The sequence below is a fragment of the Psammomys obesus genome, unplaced genomic scaffold (genome assembly GCF_907164565.1).
Source record: "Psammomys obesus unplaced genomic scaffold, mPsaObe1.curated_primary_1811, whole genome shotgun sequence".
NCBI classification, from domain to species: Eukaryota; Metazoa; Chordata; class Mammalia; order Rodentia; family Muridae; genus Psammomys; species Psammomys obesus.
This window is the reverse complement of record NW_026596295.1, coordinates 350,294-377,771: the sequence shown is the minus strand read 5'-3', so window position 1 is coordinate 377,771 and position 27,478 is coordinate 350,294. Positions and strand designations below refer to the sequence as shown.

Sequence of the window (27,478 nt, the reverse complement as noted above, 5' to 3'; positions counted from 1 at the left end):
TGTGTGTGTGTGTGTGTGTGTGTGTGTGTGTGTGTGTGTGTGTGTGTTATATGTGTATATATTGAATTTACTTCACCTATTCCTGGTCATGTAAATTATTTTCATATCTTAACTTTGTGAATAGCGCTACAATAAATGAAGGCAAGGCATCTCTTTGACATCCTGGTTTCTTTTCCCTTGAATATACAGTGTTGAATAGGACTAATGGATTTTTTTTACACATTTATTTATTTATTTATTTATTTATTTATTTATTTATTTATTTATCTATTTATTTATTTGTTTGTTTATTTTTGCACTTTATTCACTTTGTATCCCCCCCATAAGCCCCTCCCTCCTCCCATCCTAATCGCACCCTCCCTCCTCCTTCTTCATGCATGCCCCTCCCTAAGTCCACTGATAGGGAAGGTCCTCCTCTCCTTCTTTCTGATCTTAGTCTATCAGATCACATCTGGAGTGGCTGCATTGTCATCTTCTGTGGCCTGGTAAGACTGCTCTCCCCTCAGGGGGAGGTGATCAAAGAGCAGGCCTATCAGACTGTGTCATAGGAAGTCCCTCTTCCCATTACTATGTAACCCATATAGATACTAAACAGCCATGGATTACATCTGTGCAGGGGTTCTAGGTTGTCTCCATGCCTGGTACTTGGTTGGAGTATGGGTCTCTGGGAAGACCCCTGTGTTCAAATCTTCTGGTTCTGTTGCTCTCCTTGTGGGGTTCCTGTCCTCTCCATAACCTACTATTTCCCACTTCTTACATAAGATTCCATGCACTCTGCCTAACAGTTGGCCCTAAAGGCTCAGCATCTGCTTTGATAGTCTGCAGGGCAGAGGCTTTCAGGGGCCCTCTGTGGCAGGTTCCTAGGTTGTTTTCTGCTTTCTTCTTCTTCTGATGTCCATCCTATTTGCCTTTCGGGATGGGGATTGAGCGTTTTAGTCAGCATCCTCTCTCTTGATTAGTTTCTTTAGATGTACAGATTTCAGATTTATCCTATAAGTCTATATGAGTGAGTATATACGGTGTGTGTGTGTCTTTCTGCTTCTGGGACAGCTCACTCAGGATGATCCTTTCCAGGTCCCACTATTTACCTGCAAATTTCATGATTTTCTTATTTTTCATTGCAGAGTAATACTCCATTGTGTAGATGTACTACAATTTCTGCATCCATTCTTTAGTTGAGGGGCATCTGGGCTGTTTCCAGCTTCTGGCTATTATAAATAAGGCTGATACAAATATGACTGAGCAAATGTCATTATTGTGTACTTGAGCCTCTTTAGGATATATGCCTAAGAATGTTATGGCTGGATCCTGAGGAAGCTCTATTTCTAGTTGTCTGAGAAAGTGCCAAATTGATTTCCAGAGTGGTTGTACAAGTTTACATTCCCACAAGCAGTGGAGGAGAGTTCCCCTTTCTCCACAACCTCTCCAACATGTATTGTCACTTGAGTTTTTCATCTTGGCCATTCTGATGGGTGTAAGGTGAAATCTCAGGGTTGTTTTGATTTGCATTTCCCTGATAGCTAATGAGGATGAGCATTTCTTTAAGTGTTTCTCTGCCATTTGATATTCCTCTACAGAGAATTCTCTGTTTAGCTCTGTTACACATTTTTTAATTGGATTACTTGGTTTATTGCTTTTCTGCTTCTTTAGTTCTTTATATATGCTGGATATTAGCCCTCTGTCAGATAAAGGGCTAGTGAAGATTCTTTCCCAATCTATAGGCTGTCGTTTTGTTTTAATGACAGTGTCCTTTGCTTTACAGAAGCTTTTCAGTTTCATGAGGTCCCATTTATTGATTGTTGCTCTTAGAGCCTGTGCTGTTGGTGTTCTGTTCAGGAAGTTGTCCCTTGTGCCAATGAGTTCTAGAGTATTTCCCACTTTTTTTTTCTAACCAATTTAATGTGTCTGTTTTTATGTTGAGATCTTTGATCCACTTGGACTTCAGTTTTGTACAGGGTGATAAGTATGGATCTATTTTCACTTTTCTACATGTAGACATCCAGTTGGACAAGCACAATTTGTTAAAGATGCTATCTTTTTTCCATTGTATGGTTTTGGTATCTTTGTCAAAAATCAGGTGTCCATAAGTGTGTGGGTTTATTTCTGAGTCTTCTGATCGGTTCCATTGATCCACCATTCTGTTTCTATGCCAGTACCATGTAGTTTTTATAACTGTTGTTCTAGATCAGGGATCTACAGCTTAAGATCAGGGATGGAGATACCTCCAGAAGATCTTTTATTGTAGAGGATTGTTTTAGCAATTCTGGGTTTCTTGTTATTCCATACAAAGTTGAGAATTTTTCTTTCCAGGTCTGTAAAGAATTGTGTTGGTAATTTGAAGGGGAACTGCGTTGAATCAGTAGATTGCTTTTGGTAAGATGGCCATTTTTACTATGTTAATCCTGCCAAGCCATGAGCATGGGAGATCTTTCCATCTTCTCATAGCTTCTTCTAATTCTTTCTTGAGAGACTTGAAATTTTTTTCATACAGGTCTTTGAATTGCTTGGTTAGGGTTACACCAAGCTACTTTATGTCATTTGTGGCTATTGTGAAGGGTGTTGTTTCCCTAATTTCTTTCTCAGCCCTTTTGTCTTTTGTATACAGGAGGGCTACTGATTTTTTTGAGTTAATTTTGTATCCGGCCACTTTGCTGAAGGGATTTATCAGCTGTAGGATTTCCGTGGATGAGTTTTTGCGGTTGCTCACGTATACTATCATATCATCTGCAAATAGTGAAATTTTGACTTCTTCCTTTCCAATCTGTATCCCCTTGAACTCCTTCAACTCTCTATTGCTCTCAGCAAGGAGTTCCAGCACTATGTTGAAGAGATATGGAGAGAGTGGGCAGCCTTGTCTTGTCCCTGATTTCAGTGGGATTGCTTTAAGTTTCTCTCCGTTCAGTTTGATGTTGGCTATAGGCTTGCTGTATATCGCCTTTACTATGTTTAGATATGTGCCTTGTATCCCTGATCTCTCCAGTACTTTAAACATGAATGGATGTTGGATTTTGTCAAATGCTTTTTCAACATCTAAGGAGATTATCATGTGTTTTTTTTTATTTCATTTTGTTAATATGATGGATCATATTGATGGATTTCTGTTTATTGAACCACCCCTGCATACCTGGGATGAAGCCTACTTGGTCATAGTGGATAATATCTTTGATGTGTTCTTGTATTCGGTTTGCAAGTATTTTGTTGAGTATTTTTGCATCAATGTTCATAAGGGAGATTGCCCTGAAATTCTCTTTCTTTGTTGAGTCTTTGTGAGGTTTAGGTACCAAGGTGACTGTGGCTTCATAGAATGAGTTTGGTAATGTTCCTTTTGTTTCTATTTTGTGGAATAGTTTGAAGAGAATTGGAGTTAGCTCTTCTTTGAAGGTCTGGTAGAATTCTGCGCTGAAACCATCTGGTCCTGGGCTTTTTTTGGATGAGAGACTTTTGATGACCGCTTCTATTTCCTTGGGGGATATAGGACTATTTAATTGATTTACCTGGTCCTGATTCAGCTTTGGTAAGTCAAATCAATCAAGAAAATTGTCCATTTCATTTAGGTTTTCAAATTTTGTAGCATATAGACTTTTTTTTCATTTTAGAGAATATTTATTTCTTTATTATGCTTAGTGTTTTATGTGACACTGTTGGTAAGACAACTGTACTTTCCAATTTCTTATTTTTTATTTTTTTTTTATTAATTACACTTTATTCATTTTGTATCCCCTCGTAAGCCCCTCCCTCCTCCCCTCCGGATCTCACCCTCCCTCCCCTTTCTGCATGCATGCCTCTCCAGTTTTGAAGTAAGTCCTAATGATTGTTTGGATTTCCTCAGTGTCTATAGTTAAGTCCCCCTTTTCATTTCTGATCTTGTTGACTGGGTGGTGTCTCTCTGCCTTTTAGTTAGCTTGGCTAACGGTTTGTCAATCTTGTTGATTTTCTCAAAGAACTAGCTCTTGGTTTCATTGATTCTTTGAATTGTTTTATTTGTTTCTAATTGATTGATTTCAGCCCTAAGTTTGATTATTTCCAGCTGTCTACTCCTTTTTGGTGTGTCTGCTTCTTCTTTTTCTAGGGTTTTTAAGTGAGCCATTAAGTAGCTTGAATGAGCTGTCTTGAATTTATTCTTGAAGGCACTTAGTGCTATGAACTTTCCTCTTAGCACTGCTTTCACTGTGCCCCACAAGTTTGGGTATGTTGTGTCTTCATTTTCATTGAGTTCTAGGAAGACTTTAATTTCTTTCTTTATTTCTTCCCTGACCCAGCTGTCGTTTAGTAACAAGTTGTTCAGTTTCCATGTGTGTGTAGGCTTTTTGCTATTTCTTTTGTTGTTGAGGTCCAGCTTTATTCCATGGTGATCAGACAGGATACAAGGGATTATTTCATTCTTCTTGTATCTGTTGAAGCTTGCTTTGTGACAAACAATATGCTCTATTTTGGAGAAGGTTCCATGAGGTGCTGAGAAGAAGGTAAATTCTTTTCTGTTTGGGTGTAAGGTTCTGTAAATGTCTGTGATGTCCATTTGATTAATGACCTCTGTTAGAGATATTGTTTCTCTGTTTAATTTCTGTTTTGTTGACCTGTCCTTTGTTGAGAGTGGGGTGTTGAAGTCTCCCACTATTAATGTGTGGGGATCTATATGTGGTTTAAGTTTTATCAATGTTTCTTTTACAAATGTGGGTGTTCTTGTATTTGGGGCATAGATGTTCAGGATTGTGATGTCTTCCTGGTGGAATTTTCCCTTGATGAGTATGAAGTGTCCTTCCCCATCTCTTTTGATTAATTTTGGTTGAAAGTCTATTTTATCAGATATTAGAATGGCTACTCCTGCTATCTTCTTGGGTCCATTTGCTTGGAAAGTCGTCTTCCAACCCTTTACCCTCAGGTAATGTCTATCTTTGTGCCTTAGGTGTGTTTCTTGTATGCAACAGATTGCTGGGTTTAGTTTACGCATCCATTCTGTTAGTCTGTGTCTTTTTATTGCCGAGTAGAGTCCATTCTTGTTGAGAGAGATTAATGACCAGTGGCTGTTAGATCCTTTCATTTTGATGTTGGCTGTGGTCATAATGTTGTGTGCTTGGTTGATTTTTGTTTTACTATAGTAAGGTTAATTATTTCCTGTGTTTTCTAGGAAGAAGCTAATTTTCTTGGGTTGTATTTTCCCTTCCAGTGTCTTCTGTAATACTGGATTTGTGTGTAGGTATTGTTGAAATTTGTATTTGTCATTGAATATCTTGTTTTCTCCGTCTATGAGGACTGAGAGTTTTGCGGGGTATAGTAGCCTGGGCTGACATCTGTGTTCTCTTAGGGTCTGCATGAGATCCCTCCATGCAGGGATCTGGCTTTCATAGTCTCTGTTGAAAAGTCAGGTGTGATTCTAATAGGTTTGCCATTATATGTTACTTGGCCTTTTTTCCTTGCAGCTTTTAGTATTTTTTCTTTGTTCTGTATACTTACTGTTTTGATTATTATGTGGCGGGAGGATTTTCTTTTCTGGTCATGGTCATATTTGTTGGGTGTTCTGTAGACCTCTTGTATTTTTATTGGCCTCTCCTTTAACTTGGGGAAATTTTCTTCAATGATTTTGTTGAAAATATTTTCTGGGCCTTGGAAAAGGGAATCTTCTTTTTCCTCTATTCCTATTATTCTTAGGTTTTGTCTTTTCATATTTTCTTGGATTTCTTGGACGGTCTGTGTCAAGAATTGTTTGGATTTAACATTTTCTTTGACAGATACATCGATTTCTTCCATTGTATCTTCTACACCTGAGATTCTTTCTTCCGTCTTTTGTAGTCTGTTGGTTATGCTTACCTCTGTAGTTCCTGTTTTCTTCCCTAATTTCTTCCTCTCCATTATTTCCTCCATTTGTGTTTTCTTTAATTTTTCCAGTTCTATATCAGATCTTGAGTTGTTTTGTTTACTTCCTTTTCCTGTCTGATTGTATTTTCCTGTTTTTCTTTTAATTTTTTTCAACTCTGTTTCTTTCATTTCTTTCAGTTATTTAATTATTTCTTCTCTGAAGGCTGCAAACTCTTTGGCTGCATCTTCCTGTATTTCTTCACAGATGGCCATTATCTGCTTATCTTTAACTTCTTCCATTTCTTTATGGATAGACATGATCTGTTTGGTTTTATCTTCCTCTAATTCTTTACATATTTTATTTGTTTCCTCTATTATCCTCTTCATCAGCATAGATGTAAGGTCATCTTCTTGATTTTCTATTATGCTGGGTTGTCCCGGGTTGCTTGCTCCTGGATGGCTGGGTTCTGGAGATGCCATATTGCTCTGTCTTTTGTTGGTTGAGCTTTTACTCTGACCTCTACCCACTGGGCTGTTTTAGGTGTTGGCTGTTAGTTTCTGTGCTTCTTGGAGTCCTGAGGTAGGGAGAATCCCCTTGGCTGGAAGATGATTTTTCCTGAAGGAGGCTCCTCTGCTTTTTGGGTATGGTCACTCTATGGCCAGTGTTTCTCAGGAATTTTCACTGCTCACCTCAGGTGTATAGCTCTGAGTAGTAGCTGTGGTCTTTGTTCGTCAGGGGGGCTCTCCTCTCATTCGTAGAAGTTCTCAAGACAGCTGCGTCCCTGCTGGGTTTCTCGTTCTGAATTTAGTGAGCTTTTGTTGTTGTTGTTACACTGTTTTCCAGGTATAACCCTCTGGAAGAGCCTGCTGATTCCCTAGCTGTGGGGTTTTCTCCCAACAGGGAAACTCAGTCTGGTATCCTGGGGCACACAGTTCTGTTCAAGAAGGTGAGAGGAGCACCCAGCAAGTCTCTGGGCCAGGGGATGAGTGCTCCGCTCTGGGCCTGGAGAATGTGCGCCTAGGTCGAGTTGGCGCCTAAGGGCGCTGCTCTGGTCTGGAGGCTGTGCACTCCTCTCTAGGCTGGCAACTGAGGGTTCCTCTCTTTTCTGGAGGCTGGGTGCCTCACTCTGGACTAGAAGCTGTGTGTCTCTGTCTGGGATGGCGGCTGGGCGACGCTCTGGTTCGGAAGCTGTGCACTCCTCTCTAGGACTAATGGATTTTTACAACGTTGCATTTACTGTTTTCTTTTATGTATTTTTTGGGCAACTCTATGTATTTTTTGTAATAGCTATACTAATTTGCATTCTCATTAACTGTGTTCAAAGGTTGCACTTTTTCCGTAGTCTCATGTTATCAATTACCTTATCAATAGTAGTAACCTGTTTAGAGTGAGTTTATATCTCCTTCTTTTTTTGACTTTCATTTCTCTGATTATTAACAATATTTACTACTTTTTCATACATGTCAGCCATTCTCATGTCTTTTAGAAAATGAATTTTGGGAGCAAATTCTAATTTTCAATTGTGATATTCATATGCTACTGAGATTTTGATTTCTTTATTTTTTATATCAACATTTTTTGGATGAGTAATTTCTAATATTTTTCCAGTTCTGTAAGTTATTTCTTTACTCTGTAGATTATTTTGTGGGAAGTTGATATTTGATAGAATACCATTTGTCTTTTTATAACATTTATTTCCTATGTTTTTGAGGTATGTTCAAAAAAGCTTTGCCCTGTCAGTTGCATGAAATGTTTCTCACATTTTCTTCCCATAGTTTTGTGGATTTCTGGCCTTGCATATAAGATATTGAGTTATTTTCCATTTATGTTTTTTGTAACTAGTAGGCAGGAAGAGTTGGGTTATATAAAACCAAATGTAGACATCTAGTTTGCCTACCATCAGTGATTAAAAATATAATGTTTTTGTAGTGTAGCTTTTAACATTGTCAGAATTCAACTGGTTGTAAATATATAGTCTCACAGCTAGGTTACTAATCTCTTCCATTGATTTATGTGGTTATTTTTATGTCAATACAATTCTGTTTGATTACCATAGCAGCAGGTAGTAATGTCTCCTGTTTTCTGTTTTTGATCAAGATTATGTTAGTGGTTTAGTGTTATAGTAGTTGCAATAATATTTTAGTATTTTATTTATCATGTTAAAATATCATTTGCATTTCAAAGGGGGTTGTAAAAATGTATAGATTGCTTTGAGTAGCATGGAATTATAATATTAGTGTGTCTCCCAATCTATGACTATAATATATCTTGTCATTTTTTGTATCTGGTACAGTTTCTTTCATTAACATATCATATTTTCAGTCTTACTGATCTTTCAGTGCTTTGATTAAATCTACTCTTAAATGTTTTAAATTTTGGTATTGTAAGTAGCATATGATGATGCTACTATACTGGTTATATAGGTTGCAACTTGATTGAAGTAATTTATTAAACTTAGTGATTGGGAACGTAGGTCAGTGATAGACTCATTGCCCAACAAGTGTGAGGCACCATGGTTAATCTCCAACACTGGGAATAAGAACACATGAACACATTTATTAGTTCTAATACATTTTTCTTAGGAATTTTTATATGCAAATGCATTTATAAAGAAAACTTGACTGAGGAATAGTCCTATGTTAATATCTTATTTGTTCGTTTGGTTGGTTTGTTGTTAACTATTCAAACTACGACTTCCAGTAGTATGTTGAATTAAATGGATGAATTTATCATATAGATCCATGGCTTGCACCAGATTAAAAAAAGAAGCTTTTAGCTTTACTCCACTCAGTGTGTTATTATGCTTCCTTATTTTTATGATTTTTATTATATTGAAATGTTCTCCCTTCGTACAGAAATTTTCAGCATTCTTGTTTTGAATTTTATTAAATTCTGATTTTGTACATACAGAGATGATTGTATTGTTTCATTATTCATTTTGTATGTGTATTTACCATTCTTATTGATTCATTAATGTTGAGCCTCATTTTTGAGATTAAGAAAAATTCTATGTGATCACAGTGAATTGCTTTTCATATGCCTTTGGATTTGGTTTGCTAATGTTTTGTTGAAAATTCTTACATTAGATAAGGATGCTGGCTCATAGCTTTCTTTTTTGTCACCTGCAGTTTTGTCTCAGAGAAAGGCTAGCCATGTATAATGAATTTGAAAAAATACTCTTTGGTCAGTTTCACAAAATAATTTAAGTAAAGTTTGTGATATTTTTTCCAATATGTTTCATAGAAATCATCCATCAAGCCATTCGTTTTTGAGCTTTTTTTTTTTGATGAAATGTTTTAGCTAATAATTTACTATATTTCATTTCTTCATAATTAAATCTTGATGATATAAATTTTTTTTCATTCTGATATGTAGTGATCCAACTACTTCTTTAAGTGTACTGCTTAGCAATTTTCCAGAAGTTCAACAGAAGACAATGTATTTTGTATAATATACTCATTCAGATGTTAGTCTTACTGCAACACCAGATCGTATTAAATCAATTTTAATATTAATAAAGCATTAAAATAGATCCTGATATTTGTTATGTTTCATAGGAAAATTCTTAAATCAATTTCACATGATGCTTTTAAATTTAGTCTTCTAGGTGTATAAAGAATTGTATTGTATTTTGATAGGAATTGCAACGAATCTGTAGAATGCTTTTCATAGAATGGCCTTTTTTTTTTTTTTGAAAAGATCATCCAGAGTGAGGTATCCCAGAAGCAGAAAGACACACATGGTATATACTCACTTATAAGTGCATATTAGCCATATAATATAAGATAAATATACTAAATCTACAAACCTAAAAGGGCTAAACAATGAGGAAGATCCCAGGGAAGATGCTTAATTTCATTCAGAAGGGCAAACAGGATACACAGCAAAAGCTGTGACAAGAGGGAGCAGAACAGGAGCTTACCACAGATGTCCTCTAAAAGACTCCACCCTCAAGGGATCTAAGCAGATGCAGAGAATCACAGGCAAACTGTGGACAGAGCATAGGGATTTTTATGGAAGAAGGGGGGAATAGAAGGAAATGGAGGGAGCAGAAGCCCCACGGAGAGAATAAGAAAGCCATTAAAAACCTGGGCCCAGGTGGGTCTGTGAAGACTGATGCATCAACCAAAGACCATGCATAAAGAGGACCTAGAACGCCTGCTCAAATGAAGCCCATAGACAGATCAGTCTCCATGTGGGTTACCTAGTAAGGGGAACAGAAACAGGAAGAGTTGCCTGCTCCTTGATCACTTCTTCCAGGTCGGGCATCCTGGCCAGCCCACAGAGGAAGAGGATCAAGGCAGTCCCGATGGGACCTGATAGTTTAGGGTCAAACAATAACGAAGGGGAACTTCCCCTATCAGTGGACTAGGGGAGAGTGATGTGAAGAGAACAGGGAGGGAGGGTGGGACTACCAGGAGGAGATGAGGGAGGAGAGGAAGAAGAGAATTACAACTGGGATACAAAGTAATAAATCGTAAATAATAATAAGAGTAATAGTAATAATAATAAATGAAAAGTAAATAAAAATAAGTTAACTAGCTTTGCAAAATCTTGCAAATGAATAAAAAACATCACATCAACATCAAGTAGACCCAAAGCCTATCCAGCTCAATGAACTGCTATACAAGCAGAATTGACATTTGGAATAAAAGCTGTGGAGCTTAAATTAAGTTTCATACTTTTCCAATTAAAAATGTATTTCTTTTATATGTACGATTATTTTAAATTTATTTGCATTTTTAAATTTTTGTTCATTTATTTATGTGTGTTTGTTTATTTACTTACTTATTACAAATTATTCACATTGTATCCTGGCTGTAGCCCCGTCCATCTCCTCCCAGTCCCATCCACCCTCCCTCTTCTCCTTCCATGCCTCTTCCCTAGTCCAACGAGAAGGGAGGACCTCCTGCCCTTCTGTCTGACCCTAGTTTATCAAGTCTCATCAAGACTTGCTGCATCATCTTTATCTCTGGCCTGGCAAGGCTGCACCACCCCCTGGGGGAGGTGATCAAAGAGCCAGCCACTGAGTTCATGTCAGAGACAGCCCTTGCCCTCCTTACTAAGGAACCCACTTGGAAAATGAGCAGGAAGTCCTCTCCATGCGTGGTCCTTGGTTGAAGTATTGGTCTCTGCAAGAACCTCTGTGCCCAAGATGTTTTTACATTATAATACAATGACAATATTCTCCCTTCCCATTTCTCCCTCCAAACCTTCTCAACCCTTCAAATTCCTGGCCTTTTCACGTCCACTGATTATTATTGTATGCATATATGTATAGGTATATAGGTATATACACATATATCCCTAAATATAACCTGTAGGTCCATATTTTGAAACTTGTATATATGTTTTGGGGGGCTATAACAGGAATAGATACAAAGTGAATAAATTGTAAATATATATAATTAAGAAGAGGAAAAGAAAATAAATTTAGACTTCTAAATTTATTAAACTTGTTTAGTGATTAAAATTGTCTATTGCATTTTTATGCTTCTTGAGTTCAAATCTGAATTCCATAACTTATATTACTGATGAGATTAATTTACTTCTCCATATCATGGTTTTTTTCATATGTATAACTGTACCTACCTCACAGTTTTGTTATAAGTATTTAAAGAGTTAACACATTCCCAAAACATTGAGAATAATGTCTAACATACAAGAATCTCTCTTTTTTCATGCACTGTTTATGTATACTAGTGTACACATATTTATATACAACTTTTTCATGGAAATATGAAAAATGCCAATTGAGTTGTCTGGGCCATCAATAAATAGTGTGGTTTCCTTTCTTTATCAAATTAGTCCGCTGTTTAAACCTATTTTACTTTTGCTCTTAGCCAATTACAACTGAACCTGAAGCAATGAGTTCTTCAGTGAAACGTAAACCTGATTATATTCCACTCATTCAACATGTATCAGTTGTAAGTAATTTAAATTCATTTCAGGTACTGAGAAATTAACTATTTGTGAGGGATAAACTTTTTAATTTTTTTTTATTTTTAAAGACTTATTTATTTGTATCTTTTTTAAAATTAAATTTTTATTTTTATATTAATTACAGTTTATTTACATTGTATCCCAGCTGTAGCCCCCTCCATCATCCCTTCCCAAACCCACCCCCCATCCCTCATGTCCTCCCTGCCCCTCTCTAAGTCCACTGATAGGGGAGGTCCTCCTCCCCTTCCATCTGATCCTAGTTTATCAGGTCTCTTCAGGACTGGCTGCAATGTCCTTCTCTGTGGCCTAGCAAGGCTGCTCCTCGTTTGGGAGTGGGGAGGTCAAAGAGCCAGCCACTGAGTTAATGTCAGAGACAGTCCCTATTCCCCTTACTAAGGAATCCACTAGGATACTGAAATTTCTATTTCTCTATATTAATTACAGTTTATTCACTTTGTATCCCAGCTGTAGCCCCCTACCTCCTCCCCTACCAATCCCATTCTTTTTCCTTCATATCCTCCCATGCTCCTCTCCAAGTCCGCTGATAGGGTAGGTCCTCCTCCACTTCCAGCTGACCCTAGTTTATCAGGTCTCATCAGTACTGACTGCACTGTTCTCCAATGTGGCCTGGGAAGGCTGCTCCCCCCTCAGGAGGGGGTTCAAAGAGCCCACCACTTAGTTCATGTCAGAGACAGTCCCTGTTCCCATTATTAGGGAACCCACTTGGATATTGAGCTTCCATGGGCTACATCTGAGCAGGGGTTCTAGCTTCTATCTATGAATGGTCCTTGGTTAGAGTATCAGTCTCAGAAAAGACCCCTGTGCCCAGATATTTGTTTCTGTTGGTCTCCTTGTGGAGCAACTGTCCTCTCCAGGTTTTACTACTTAACCCTTCTTTCATAGGATTCCCTGCACTCTGCCCAAAGTTTGGTTGTGAGTCTCAGCATCTTCTTTGATACACTACTGGGTAGAGTCTATCAGAGGCCCTCCATGGTAGGCACCTGTTATGTTCCCTGTTTTCTCCCTCTTCCAATGCCCAACCTGTTTTTCTTTCTGAGTCACGATTGATCATCTTACCCATGCTCCTCCTTCTTGCTTTAGCTTTTTTAACTTAATGGCTTAAAAATCATTCCACGTGTTACTAGAATTTAGCGACTTAGATAAAATCTGTCTCCTTATATTATCATTTGGATACATATAAGCCATGCTACATTGTTCTATATTAAGAAATAACTTTTGTGAGCCGAACTTCTGTGTATCTAAGATAATTTTAGTAGCTTTAACACGCTAGCATAACATACGCATTTGTGGAAATTTTATCAACCTTTTATATCCCCACCTCCTATGATTCCCTGTCCTAGAATCTGTTAGCCATACTATAAATACCCTTATATTCACCATTATGCCCTATGTTCTTCCTCTTTGGGCATTTTAATAACTTTCTATTATACGTAGGTTTCTTATTCTTCTTTTTCTGTTTTCTTAATTATTTTTCATTCTCCGACATTGATGAAACACAAATAATGTTTCTGTTGTGAAAATTGCCCAAAACTTCAGGAAGAATTAATCTGTGTCTTCTACTCACATGATACTGTGTAAAAAAAATAAATACTGGTAATAAGCCCATCACACCGAATTCTACTCAGTCTATGACATTTTTTCCTATTATTTTCTCTAATTACAACACTTAATAGTGGTGTTAAAAAGGTAAGACATTGGGGCATGCGTGAAGAAGGAGGAGAGAAGGTGGGATTAGGAGGGGAGGAGGAGGGATTTATGGGGGGATATGAAGTGAATAAAGTGTAATTAATAAAAAAGAGAAAAAAGGTAAGACATTAATGCTTGTTGAATGAATGAAAATGTGGATGAATGGATGGATAGATGGATGATGAATACAGCGATGGATAGAAGGATAAGGAAAACATATGGGTAGATGGGTTAGTGGATAGGTACTTCACTAACTCATCAAATGTTTTTTATCTTAGGACACCAGAACAAATTGATAATGCATTAAGAAATAAAATCAGAAAAAAAATAAAAAAACATATTTTTCTTAGATTAATTTGACCAAGAGGGAGCCGAAACTTGAACTCTCTACTTCTCTCCCTATTGTTTCTGTCTTTCCCTAACAAAGAGTTTAGATGTGTATTTATTGAACAGCACAGACAACATGGCATGGGAAAGGAATAAAGGATTCTTATAGAAATATAAAACAGAGTTTTAAATCGGAAGAAGTTATTTTACTGACCCAGATTAGTAACTAGTAATGCACACATATGTTATCAAGCTGTATCTACAGGATCTTTTCAATATTTGTGACAGATATTATTGTATAACATTGCTTCCAACCTGCTGGCTGCTCTCAGCACCTGATTAAAGACTCAGCATTTACACATACATTATTCTAGGTCGGATCAATGGACAAGTACACAACAAAAGATTAAACCTATGTATTATTGTAGGTTACAAAAGGTTGTTAATACCAAATCCAAGACAAGAAAGGTTGGCTGTTATATTGTTTACTTAAAGATAGGCTTAACATTTACAGGCTTAGTACATAATAGAACAGAAGGTTAAACACAGTCTTTTTTTTTTAATTTTATTTTTCTCTTATCAGTTACATTGTATTAACTCTGTATCCCAGCCGTGTCCCCCTCCCAGTTCCTCCCTCCCTCCCTCATCTCCACTGTGCCCCTTTCCAAGTCCGCTGATAGGGGGGACCTCCTCCCCATTCATCTGATCCTGTTTTATCAAGTATCTTCAGGACTGGCTGCAAAGCTCTCCTCTGTGGCCTAACAGGACTGCTCCTCCCTTGGGAGGTGGGGAGGCCAAAGAGCCAGTCATTGAGTTCCTGTTAGAAATAGTCCTTGTTCCCCTCACTATGGGAAACCAATTGGTTACTGAGCTACCACAGGCTACATCTGAGCTGAGGTTCTAGGTTATATCCATACATGGTCCTTGGTTGCATGTCAGTCTCAGAAAAGACCCTGTGCCCAGATATATTTGGTCCTTGTGGAGCTCCTATCTTTTCCCCATCAGACTAACTCCCCTTCTTTCTTATGATTCCCTGTACTCTGCCAAAGGTTTGGTCATGAGTCTTTGCTTTGAAAACACTGCTAGTTAAAGTCTTTCAAATACGCTCAGTAGACTCCTGTCATACGTTCAATACACATCCCATCTGTCTTTCTAAACGAGGATTGATCATCTTGCCCCATGTCCGCTCTCTTGATTATCTTTTTTAGGTGTACAGATTTCATTATGTTTATCACATCTTATAGGTCTATATAAGTGAGTATATACCGTGTTTGTCTTTCTCCTTCTGGTATATTTCACTCAGGATGATCTTTTCTAGATCCCACCATTTGCCTGCAAATTTCATGATTTCCTTTTTTTTGATTGCTGAGTAGTATTCCATTGTGTAAAAATACCACAATTTCTGTACCCATTCCTCCGTTGATGGACATCTGGGTTGTTTCCAAGTTCTGGCTATTACAAATGAAGCTGCTATAAACATTGTTGAGCAAGTATCCCTTTTGTGTACTTGAGCAGACTTTGGGTATATACCTATCAGTGGTATAGCTGGGTCTTGAGGAAGCACTATTCCTAATTGTCTTAGAAAGCGCCAGGTAGATTTCCAGAGTGGTTGTACCAGTTTACATTCCCACCAGCAGTGGAGGAGGGTTCCCCTTTCTCCACTGATGAAAACTCCCTTGAGTTGTTCATCTTGGCCATTCTGATAGGTGTAAGGTGATATCTCAGGGTCGTTTTGATTTGCATTTCCCTGATGGCTAATGAGGATGAGCATTTCTTTAAGTGTTTCTCTGCCATTTGATATTCCTCTGTCGAGAATTCTCTGTTTAGCTCTGTTCCCCATTTTTAATTGGATTACATGGTTTGCTGCTTTTCAGCTTTTTTAGGTCTTTGTATATACTCGATATTAGTCCTCTGTCAGATAAAGGGTTAGTGAAGATTCTTTCCCAAACTGTAGGCAGTCGTTTTGTTTTGATGACAGTGTCCTTTCCTTTACAGAAGCTTTTCAGTTTCATGAGGTCCTATTTATTGATTGTTGCTCTTAGAGCCTGTGCTGTTGGTGTTCTGTTCAGGAAGTTGTCTCCTGTGCCAATGAGTTCTAGGCTGTTCCCCACTTTTTCTTCTAACAGATTTAGAGTATCTGGTTTTATGTTGAGGTCTTTCATCCACTTGGACTTTAGTTTTGTGGAGGGTGATAAATATAGATCTATTTTCATTTTTCTGCATGTGGACATCCAGTTGGACCAGCACCATTTGTTGAAGAGGCTGTCTTTTTTCCATTGAATGGTTTTGGCTTCTTTGTCAAAAATCGAGTATTCATAGGTGTGTGGGTTTATTTCTGGGTCTTCTATGCAGTTCCATTGATCCTCCTTTCTGTTTTTATGCCAATACCATGCAGTTTTTATTACTATTGCTCTGTAGTACAACTTGAGATCGGGGATCGAGATACCTCCAGATGATCGGTTGTTGTATAGGATTGTTTTGGAGATTCTGGGTTTTTTTGTTTCTCCATATGAAGCTGAGAATCTTTTTTTTTAAGGTCTGAAAAGAATTGAGTTGGTATTTTGATGGGAATTGCATTGTATCTGTAGATTGCTTTTGGCAGGATGGCCATTTTCACAATGTTAATCCTACCAATCCATGAGCACGGGAGATCTTTCCATCTTCTGAGATCTTCTTCAATTTCTTTGTTCAGAGACTTGAAGTTTTTCTCAAACAGGTCTTTCACTTGCTTGGTTAGTGTCACCCCAAGGTACTTTATGTGGTTAGTGGCTATTGTGAAGGGTGTTGTTTCCCTAATTTCTTTCTCGGTCCTTTTGTCTTTGGTATAGAGGAGGGCTTCTGATTTTTTTGAGTTGATTTTGTATCCTGCCACTTTGCTGAAGGTGTATATCAGCTGGAGGAGTTCTCTGGTTGAATTTTTGGGGTCTCTCATATATACTATCATATCATCTGCAAATAGTGACACTTTGACCTCTTCCTTTCCGATTTGTATCCCCTTGATCTCCTTTAGTTGTCTTATTGCTCTGGCTAGGACTTCAAGTACTATGTTGAAGAGATAAGGAGATAGTGGGCAGCCTTGTCTTGTCCCTGATTTCAGTGGGATTGATTTAAGTTTCTCTCCATTGAGTTTGATGTTGGCTATAGGCTTGCTGTATATTGCCTTTACTATGTTTAGATATGTGCCTTGTATTCCTGATCTCTCCAAGACTTTAAACATGAATGGGTGTTGGACTTTGTCAAATGCTTTTTCAGCATTTAAGGAGATGATCATGTGGTTTTTCTCCTTCAGTTTGTTTATGTGGTGGATTACATTGATGGATTTCCATATGTTGAACCACCCTTGCATGCCTGGGATGAAGCCTACTTGGTCGTGGTGGATATATCTTTGATGTGTTTTTGGATTCGGTTTGCAAGTATTTTATTGAGTATTTTTGCGTCAATTAAACACAGTCTTAAAATTTACTTCAAGGTTTATTATTAACTTTGCTGTGAGATATACCAAAAGTTTCAAATTTGGGAATCAATAGATATTTTCATTAAAAACTATCACTCCTAATGGGTTGTTCGATGGGTGGGTAGGTAAATGAGGAGATAAATTGGTAGTTGTATGGATAAAATGCTAGACATAGGGAAGGGCAAAAATACAGAAACATGTATGAGTAAATCAAGTATCTTAATTGACCCACCAGATTCAGAAAAAAATAACAAATTTCCCCTGATAAGCATAGTGAATTATGTTTACTTTATTCAGACATCTGAATTATTTCTACCCAAGAAAAGAGACCTCAGACTCTTATGTCAGCGAGATAGAATCATTCACTCTTCCAGTGTTCAAACACAAACATATACACAAACACATACACAGAGAGAGAGAGAAAAAAACTTTTCTGGTTCTGGGGCAACTCACTCAGGATGATCCTTTCCAGGTCCCAATATTTACCTGCAAATTTCATGATTTCCTTATTTTTCATTGCTGAGTAACATTCCATTGTGTAGATGTACCACAATTTCTGTATCCATTCTTCAGTTGAGGGGCATCTGGGTTGTTTCCAGCTTCTGGCTATTACAAATAAAGCTGCTACAAACATCGTTAAGCAAATATCCTTATTATGTACTTGAGCCTCTTTTGGATATATGCCTAGGAGTGCTATGGCTGGGTCTTGAGGAAGCGCTATTCCTAATTGTCTGAGAAAGTCCCAGATTTATTTCCAGAGTGGTTGTATAAGTTTGCATTCCCACCAGCAGTGGAGAAAGGTTCCCCTTTCTCCACAACCTCTCCAGCATGTGTTGTCCCTTGAGTTATTCATCTTAGCCTTTGTGATGGGTGTAAGGTGAAATATTAGGATCGTTTTGATTTGCATTTCCCTGATGGCTAATGAGGTTGAGCATTTCTTTAAGTGTTTCTCTGCCATTTGATATTCCTCTATCGAGAATTCTCTGTTTAGCTCTGTTACTCACTCATATAGACATATAATATAGGATAAACCTACTAAAATCTGTACATCTAAATAAACTAATCAAGAGGGAGGGCCCTGACTAAAATGCTCAATCCCCATCCTGAAAGGCAAAGAGGATAGACATCAGAAGAAGAAGAAAACAGGAAACAACCTAGGAACCTGTCACAAAGGGCCTCTGAAAGGCTCTGCCCTGCAGAGTATCAAAGCAGATGCTGAGACTTATGGCCAACTGTTAGGCAGAGTGCATGGAATATTATGAAAGAAGAGGGAAATAGTAAGATTTGGAGAGGGCAGGAACTCCACAATGAGAGCAACAGAACCAGAAAATTTGAACACAGGGATCTTTCCAGAGACTCATACTCCAACCAAGTACCATGCATGGAGATAATCTAGAACCCCTGCACAGATGTAGCCCATGGCAGTTCAGTGTCCAAGTGGGTTCCATAGTAATGGGAAGAGGGACTGCCTCTGACATGAACTGATTGGCCTGCTCTTTGGTCACCTCCCCCTGAGGGGGGAGCAGCCTTACGAGGCCACAGAAGATGACAATGCAGCCACTCCTGATGATAGACTAAGATCAGAAGTAAGGAGAGGGGGACCTCCCCTATCAGTGGACTTCAGGAGGGGTATGTGTGAAGAAGGGAGAGGGAAGGTGGGATTAGGAAGGGAAGAGGGAGGGATTTATGGGAGGATCAAAGTGAATAAAGTGTAATTAATTACAAAAAATTAAAAAAGAGGAAAAAAAACCTTTTAAAATACTTCCAGACAACTCTGACAAGAATGTACATCCACTAACTAGATATTTCAATCTATTACATAAAAAGTAAATTTCCTATATTTTAATAGGTGTATGTGTGTGTGTATCACCTGAATCTTATCTTTTGTATAATAATTTTGGAATCATGTACCTAGTTATATGTAAGTAAAAGAGAATTATGTATATATTTTAATAGGAACAACTTCGATTATCAAATAGAATTACTTTGTTTATATTCCTATATGAGCTAATATCAAACAGTAGCATTAAGAAATAATAAAATTAATTTACTCAGGATCTATTCTAGTTCCACCTATTTGCCTGCAAATTTCATGATTTCCTTGTTTTTCATAGCTGAGTAGTATTCCATCGTGTAGATATACCACAATTTCTGTATCCATTCTCCATTGAGGGACACTTAAGATGTTTCCAATTTCTGGCTATTACAAAGAAGCTGTTGTGAACATAGCTGAGCAATGTCTTTATTGAATAGTGAGGAATGTTTTCGGTATATGCCAAGAGTGGTATAGCTTCATCTTCAAGTAGTACTATTCCTATATTTTTTAGAAAGTGCCAAATTGATTTCCAAATTGGTTGTAAACGTTTGCACTCCCACCAGCAATGGAGGATAGGTTCTCCTTTCTCCACATACTTTTCAGCATGTGTTGTCACTTGAATTTTTTATCTTAGCCATTCTGAAGGTTGTGAGATGAAATCTCAGAATTGTATTGATTTGCATTTTTCTGATGACTAAATATGTTGAGCATTTCTTTAAGTGTTTCTCTGCAATTTGATATTCCTCTGTTGAGAATTCTCTGTTTAGCTCTGTACCACATTTTTTAATTGGATTACTTGGTTTGTTGGTGTTTAACTTCTTTGAGTTCTTTATATATTCTGGATATTAGCCCTCTGTCTGATGTAGGGTTGGTGAAGACTTTTTCAAAGTATGTAGGTTGTTGTTTTGTTCTCATGACAGCGCCCTTTCCTTTACAGAAGCTTTTCAGTTTCACAAGGTTCCATTTATTGATTGTAGAACTTAGAGCTTGAGCTGCTTGTGTTCTATTCAAGAAATTGTCTCCTGTGCCAATAAGTTCGAGGCTCTTGCCCACTTTTTCTTCTCAAAAGATTTAGTGTGTCTGGTTTTATGTTGGTATCTTTGATCCACTTGAACTTTAATTTTGTATAGGGTTATAGATCTGGCTCTATTAGCATTTTTCTACATGTAGACATCGAGTTTAGTCCAGCACTGTTTGTTGAAGATGCTATCTTTTTTCCATTGTATGGTTTTGGCGTCCTTGTCAAATATCACGTGCCATAGGTGTGTGGGTTTATTTCTGGGTCTTCAATTCAATTCCATTGATACATTAGTCTGTTCATATGCCAGTACAGTGCAGTTTTTATTACTATTGCTCTGTAGTACCCGGAAGATCTTTTAATGTACAGGATTGTTTTAGCTATTCTGTTTGTTTGTTTGTTTGTTTGTTCATATGAAGTAAAAATTGTGTTGATTTTTTTATGGAAATTCTATTAAATGTGTAGAATGCTTTTGGTAGGATAGTAATTGTCCCATGCTAATGGATTGGTAGGTCACTTGAGTTTTTGATCATAGCCATCCTGATGGGTGTAAGATGGAATCCCAGAGTAGTTTTGATTCCATTTTGCTGATGACTAAGGACGTTGTACATTTTTTAAGTGTTTGCCATTCAATATTCCTCTGTTGAGAAATGCACATCTTGAATTTAAAAGGTAATAACTTCCAAACTAATCAGGTATTGTAAGTATTGCAAAAAGCCCATTTATTCTGTAAACACTTCTTTGTTATACATTACAATTTGCTTATTCAAAGCCTTTGTAAATGTCCTTTATCTGAAAGTTAATTCCAAATACTTAGGCTCATAAGTGAAAATATCCACTAAATTATATTCTTAATATCTGTAATGTCTCTCTCTATATATAAATATTATAATTGCCCATGTTGTAATGGGCTACTTTCTTTTTCAAGATTTATTTATTTATGCTGTATACAGTGTTCTGGCTGTGTGTGCCTGCAGGACAGAAGAAGGCACCAAATCTCATTAGAGATGCTAATGAGCCACCATGTGATTGCTGGGAGTTGAATTCAGGACCTGTGGAAGAGTAGCCAGTGCACTTAACTGTTGAGCCATTTCTCCAGCTCCCAGGAAACTTTCTTTAAAATTCACTTTATTAATACTTTTTGTCTTTACTCATATCACTAAAAATTTCAAATCATTTTTGTGTTATAATCTGGATTATGTTGTCTCCTCAAAGCTGATTTTTATCTTTATTATGAGGTTTCTTTAATCCATACCCTCTTGTTATACTTATAATGTCTTAAAATTTTGTCTTCATATGTGGGATTGTGTTGTTTTTCTTTTATGTTATGAAATTGCCTTACTATTATAGAATAGCTTCCTTCAGAAAAGGAAATTTGTTTCTCTTTTATCAACTCAGGGAAGTGCCTTGACCATACTAAACACAATTATTTTCCAGTTCACTCACTAGATGTATAATTTTTATAAATGATTTTTGACGTTACAGTGCAAAAAGCAGGAGAATGATGGAGTTGCTCTTTGAAATGTCATTTGGGTTGTGATTGCAGAAAACATATTTAAAAAAAGAGGTTGAGTTGTGTCAGAGAAAGCATGTGTGACCTATAGGCTCTTAATCCTTTTGAGATATAGCCTCTCTTCTAGTAAATTACTAGCTATCTGGATTCAATTGAGATTTTCTTCAGCCATTTTTTTAGTAATTCAGTTTTAAACATTGAGATTGAATGCACTGGAGCATATTTACCCATTGAGAATATGTTAAATTATTTGTAGAGGTCTCCTGTGAAAAATTCATGAATATTTAAAGATTGACAACATTTCATTTTGCTACCTTGACAAAACCATTGGACACCTTTAACGGCATATGTGTGTATTACATAAAATCATATGAGTAGAACCAAATGTACAAAATTATTCAGTAATTATATAAATGGTTTAATGTAGAACCGTGTTTGTTAATATATTTTGTGACAGTGTCTTGCTTTCTGTTTCATAGAAATTATGAGAATCAAGCCAGTCTTGAACTTACTCTGCTCTGTTCTCCTTTCTGAGTATGCATTCTTTTTTAAAATTAAGAGTGAACCCCTTGCTCTGCATCCTTGTGAGCATGTGCTGTCACCTGAGTTTTTGATCTTGGGAATTCTGACAGGAATAAGATGGAATCTCAGAGTCATTTTGATTTGCATTTCCCTGATGATTAAGAACGTTGAACATTTTTTAATTAAAATTATCTATCTATCTATCTATCTATCTATCTATCTATCTATCTATTATTTATTTATTTATTTATTTATTTATTTACTTATTACAATTTACTCACTTTGTATCCTGGTTACAGCCCTACCTCCTTTCCTCCAAGTCCCACCCACCCTTTCTCTTCTCCCCCTATTCCCCTCCCCTAGTCCACTGTTAGGGGATAACCTCCTCCCTTTCTATCTGACCTTAGCCTATTAGGTCTCATTAGGGCTTGGCTGCATTATTTTCCTTTGTGGCCAGGCAAGGCTTCATACACACCCTCAGAGAGAGGTGATCAAAGATCTGGCCACTGAGTTCATGTCAGAGACAACCCCTGCTCCCCTTACTATGACACTCACTTGGAGACTGAGTCTATGGGCTACATCTGAGCAAGGGTTTTAGGACCTCTCCATGCATGGTTCTTGGTTGGGTTATCAGTTTCTGCAAGTCCCCCTGAGCCCAGAATTTTTGGCTCTGTTGGTCTCCTTGTGGAGCTTCTGTCCCTTTCTGGCCTTTCTATCTCCCACTTCTTCCCAAAGTTTCCCTGCATCTGGCTCAAAGTTTGGCTATGAGTCTCAGCATCTGTTTTGATACCCTGATGGGCAGAGTCTTTTAGAGGCCCTCTGTGGTAGATTTCTGTCCTGTTCCCTGTCTTCTCCTAGTTCTGATATCTATCCTGTTTGTGCTTCTGAGTGAGATTTCAGCCTCTTCCCTAGGGTCCTCCTCATTGTTTAGCTTCTTTAGGACTATAGATTTTAGTATGTTTATCCTATATTATATAGCTAATATCCACTTATAAGTGAGTATATACCATGTGTGTCTTTCTGCTTCTGGGCTACCTCACTCAGGATCACCTTTTCTAGTTCCATCCATTTGCCTGCAAATTCCATGATTTCATTTATTTTATTTGCTGAGTAGTATTCCATTGTTTAGATGGACCACAATTTCTGTATCCATTCTTCAGCTGGGGAATATCTAGGTGGTTTCCAGATTCTGTTTATTATGAATAGGATTCTATGAGCATAATTTAGCAAATGTCCAAAGAACAGGACCAGGAGCCTTCCACAGGGTGCCTCTGAAAGACTCTACCCATCAGAGTGTCAAAGGAGATACTGAGACTCATAGCCAAATGTGGGGCAGAGTGCGGGAAACCTTGAGGAAGAAAGGGAAAATAGACCTGGAGGAGACAGGAATGCCACAAGAGAACAACAGAGCCAAAAAACCTGGGTCCAGAGGGTCCTACAGAGACTGTTACTCCAACCAAGGACCATGCATGGAGAAGACCTAGACACCCTTCTCAGAGGAAGCCCAAAGACTGCTCAGTTTCCAAGTGGGTTCCCTTGTAAGGGGATCAGGGGCTCTCTCTGACATGAACTCATTGGCCAAGCTCTTTGTTCACCTCTCCCTTGGGGATAGAGCCTTGCCAGGCCACTGAAGAGGATGATGTAGCCAGTCTTGGTCTTGATGTGACCTGATAGGATAGGGTCAGAGATAAGGGGCAAATATCCTCCCCTATTAAGTGACTAGGGAAAGGGCATAAGGAGAGAAGAGGGAGGGTTGGTAGGACTAGGAGGAAATGAGTGAGGGGGCTACAGGTGGGATACAAAGTGAATAAATTGAAATAATTAATTTAAAAAATGAATAAAGAAAAATAATCTTTTCAGAAAAAAATAATTTAATGATTTCCTTTTTAAAAATGATAAGTAGTATTTCTACAAGGAGACAAAAGAAACCAAAAAATCTAGGCCCATGGGTACCTGCAAAGACTGGTGCACCAACCTAACACCATGCATGGAAAGGACCTGGACCCCTGCTCAGATGTAGCCTATAGTCAGGTCAGACTTCATATGGTTTCCTTAGTAAGGGGAAGAAGGGGTATCTCTTACATAGACTCTGTTGCCTGCTCTTTGATCATTTCCCCCTGTAGGAACAGCCTTACTTGGCCGCAAAGAAAGAGGATCCAGGCAGACCTGATGAGACTTGATAGGCTAGAGTCAGATGGTAAGGGAGGATGCCTCTCCCCTTCTGAGGACTAGGGTAAGGTGATAGGGGGAAAGAGTGAGGGAGAGTGGAGCATGAGGAGATGAGGAACTGGGCTACAATCAGAATATAAAGTAAATAAAGTATAAATAAATAAATAAATAAATAAATAAATAAATAAATAAATAAAAATAAATTTTGGAAGGAGAAAAAGAAAAAGGGTTTTGTTTGAATGATCCTGGTCTCTTTTTTTAAATTTCTTATTTAACTTTTATTAATTACACTTTATTCATTTTGTATCCCCCCATAAGCCCCTCCCTCCTCCCCTCCTAGTCCCACCCTCCCCCCCTTTCTGCATGCATGCCCCTCCCCAAGTCCAAAGATAGGGGAGGTCCTCCTCTCCTTCTTTCTGATCTTAGTCTATCAGTTCTCATCAGAAGTGGCTGCATTGTCAGGGTTCTAGGTTATCTCCATGAATAGTCCTTGGTTGGAGTATGAGTCTCTAGAAAGTTCCCTGTGTTCAAATTTTCTTGTTCTGTTGCTCTCCTTGTGGAGTTCCTGTCCTCTCCAGCTCTTACTATTTCCCACTTCTTACATAAAATTCCATTCACTCTGCCCGTCAGTTGGCCATCAGGCTCAGCATCTGCTTTGACAGTCCTGGTCTCTTGATCTTTGATAATTTCTCAGCTCCATTTAACCAGCATTCATTGTTCTAGTAACACAAAGGTTTTACTTCAGTGGCTCTGTTCTCTTGTCTTATAGCTGCTGATTCTTCAGTTCCCTCTAACCAGATACCACAAATTCTTCACACAAAATACCTAGAAGAGTCTTTGCTTTCCTTTGAAACTTTACAAGCCAGATCTCCATTTTCTGCATTGCTGTCAACATTCTTATCTTCCAGACCCCCAAAACAGCCCACCAAGCTCACCAACACTCAATGGCTTTTCCTTCCCAAAGTTCCAAATTCCTTCCACAATCCTCCCTAAAACCACCTAATTTGTTCTGGTCTGTCACAGCAATACCCTAATTCTGATACCAACTTGTCTTAGTTAAGGTTACTGTTATTATGATGAAACACCATGGCCAAAAGCAATCTGTGAAAGAATGGTTATTTTACTCAAATTTCCATATAGCAGTTCATCACCACAAGTAATAAGGGCAGGAATTCAAGCCGGAAAGGAACCTAGAGGCAGGATCTGATGCAGACACCATGGGGATAGGATTGGAGTGTGCTCATTAGTGGCTTGTTCATCATGGCTTCAACTTGATTTCTTATAGAAGCCAGGATGACCAACCCATGGATAGCCCCACCCAAAAGAGGCAGGGCGCTCTTCTGTCAATCACTAATAAAGAAATTTCCTTATAGCTGAATATTATGGTGGCATTTTCTCAATTGAGGTTTTGTACTTTCAGAGGAGTCTAGCTTTTATAAAGATGACATAAAACTAGCCAAATAGAATCTGTGTTCAAAAGGAAGATAATCTGCAAATTCCTTTTTTTTTTTTTTTTTTGCTTGTCTCTTTATATGATATCTTTGATTTTATGGCAATCAATAAAATTATTGTGATTTGATATCATGCTAATACTGTCTTCATAAAAGAGCTTGGGCAGTATTCTGACTTTTCCATTTTATGGAATAGCTTAATTGGTATTGAATTTAATTCTTTGAAGTTCTTATAGAATTCTGCAGTGAATCTATCTTATCATTGGCTTTTTTTCATGTGAGATTTATTACTGTGTCAATCTCATTGTTGGTTATAGGTTCATTTAAATAATTTATTTAATCTTTCTTTAATTTTTGTACATGCCTTTTTTTGATCCTCAGTTGCTATGATAAAACACATAATGCACATTGGGAGAATGTGGTTTATTTCACGTTATAGGTTACATTACATCATTTAGTGAAGCCAGCTCAGGAGCTTAAGACAGCAAATTGGAATCAGGAACTGAAGCAGAGACCATGGAGGCATGCTGCTTACTGCCTTGCTGCCCTGACTTACTCAGTTACTTTTTTAAAATATAGCCCAGGCCCACCTCTCTACAAATGGTACTGCTGAGATTCAGAGCTCAGTCCTTTTACACCAATTAGAAATGAAGAAAATGCCTAACAGACATGGCCATAGGCTAGGCTGATAGAGGCAAATTATTAATTGAAGCTCCCTCTTCCCAAGTATGTCAAGTTGACAACAAAGATTAGACATTACAGTATGTCACTGCATATACAAACTCACTTGATTTTAAAGTATCTCTTCATAGTTTTCTGAATTTTATTGGAATCGACTGTAATTTCTCCCTTTTATCTCTAATTTTATTAGTTTGGGTCATCTCATACTTTTTATTACTTAATTTATTCACTGTGTATCCCGACTATATTCTGCTCTCTCATCTCCTCCTGGTCCCACCCTCTTCCCCCCACACACATGTTCCTCCCCAAATCCACTGATATGGGAGGGCCTCCTCCGCTACCATCTGACCCTAGCCTATAAGGTCACATCAGAACTGTCTGCATTCTCTTCCTCTGTGGCCTACTAAGGCCACCTCTCCTCAGGAAGGTGATCAAAGAGCAGGTAACTGAATTCGTGCCAGACACATTCCCTGCTCCCCTTATGAGAGAACACCCATGGAGACTGAGCTTCCCATGGGCTACATTTGAGCAGGGGTCTAGGTCCTCTCCATGAATGGTCCTTGGTTGATTCATCAGTCTCTGCAGCGCCCCCTGGGTCCAGATTTTTTGGCTCTGTTGGTCTCTTTGTGGATCTCAAGTCCCCAAGTCATTATGTCTCCTCCTTCTTCCATAAGATTCTCTGCACTCTGCCCAAATTTTGTCTATGAGTCTCAGCATCTGCTTCGATACCCTGCTGGGTAGAGTCTTTCAGTGACCCTCTGTGGTAGGCTCCTGTCCTCTTCCTTATCTTTTCTCACTTCTGATATCTATCCTGTTTTCCCTTCTGAATGAGGATTAAGCATCTTCCCTAGGATTCTCCTTGTTGTTTAGCTGAGGGATGGATACAAAACTTGTGGTACATTTACACAATGGAATACTGCTCAGCAATTAAAAACAAGGAAATCATGAAATTTGCAGGCAAATGGCTGGAACTAGAAAAGATCATCCTGAGTGAGGTAACCCAGAATCATAAAGACACACATGCTTATATACTCACTTAAAAGTGGATATTAGCCATATAATATAGAGTAAACAAAATCTATA

At 38.0% G+C, this 27,478-nt stretch overlaps 1 protein-coding gene across 1 annotated transcript in view; it reads left to right on the top strand.

The window, feature by feature from the left end:
- Positions 1-27,478, top strand: part of LOC129668970 (uncharacterized) — a gene marked incomplete at its 5' end in the record, with an annotated part of 287,543 nt that overhangs the window by 92,940 nt on the left and 167,125 nt on the right. Inside the window, 1 exon segment of the mRNA XM_055597009.1 lies at positions 11,638-11,721. Within this exon segment, the coding sequence (XP_055452984.1) occupies positions 11,638-11,721 (84 nt within the window).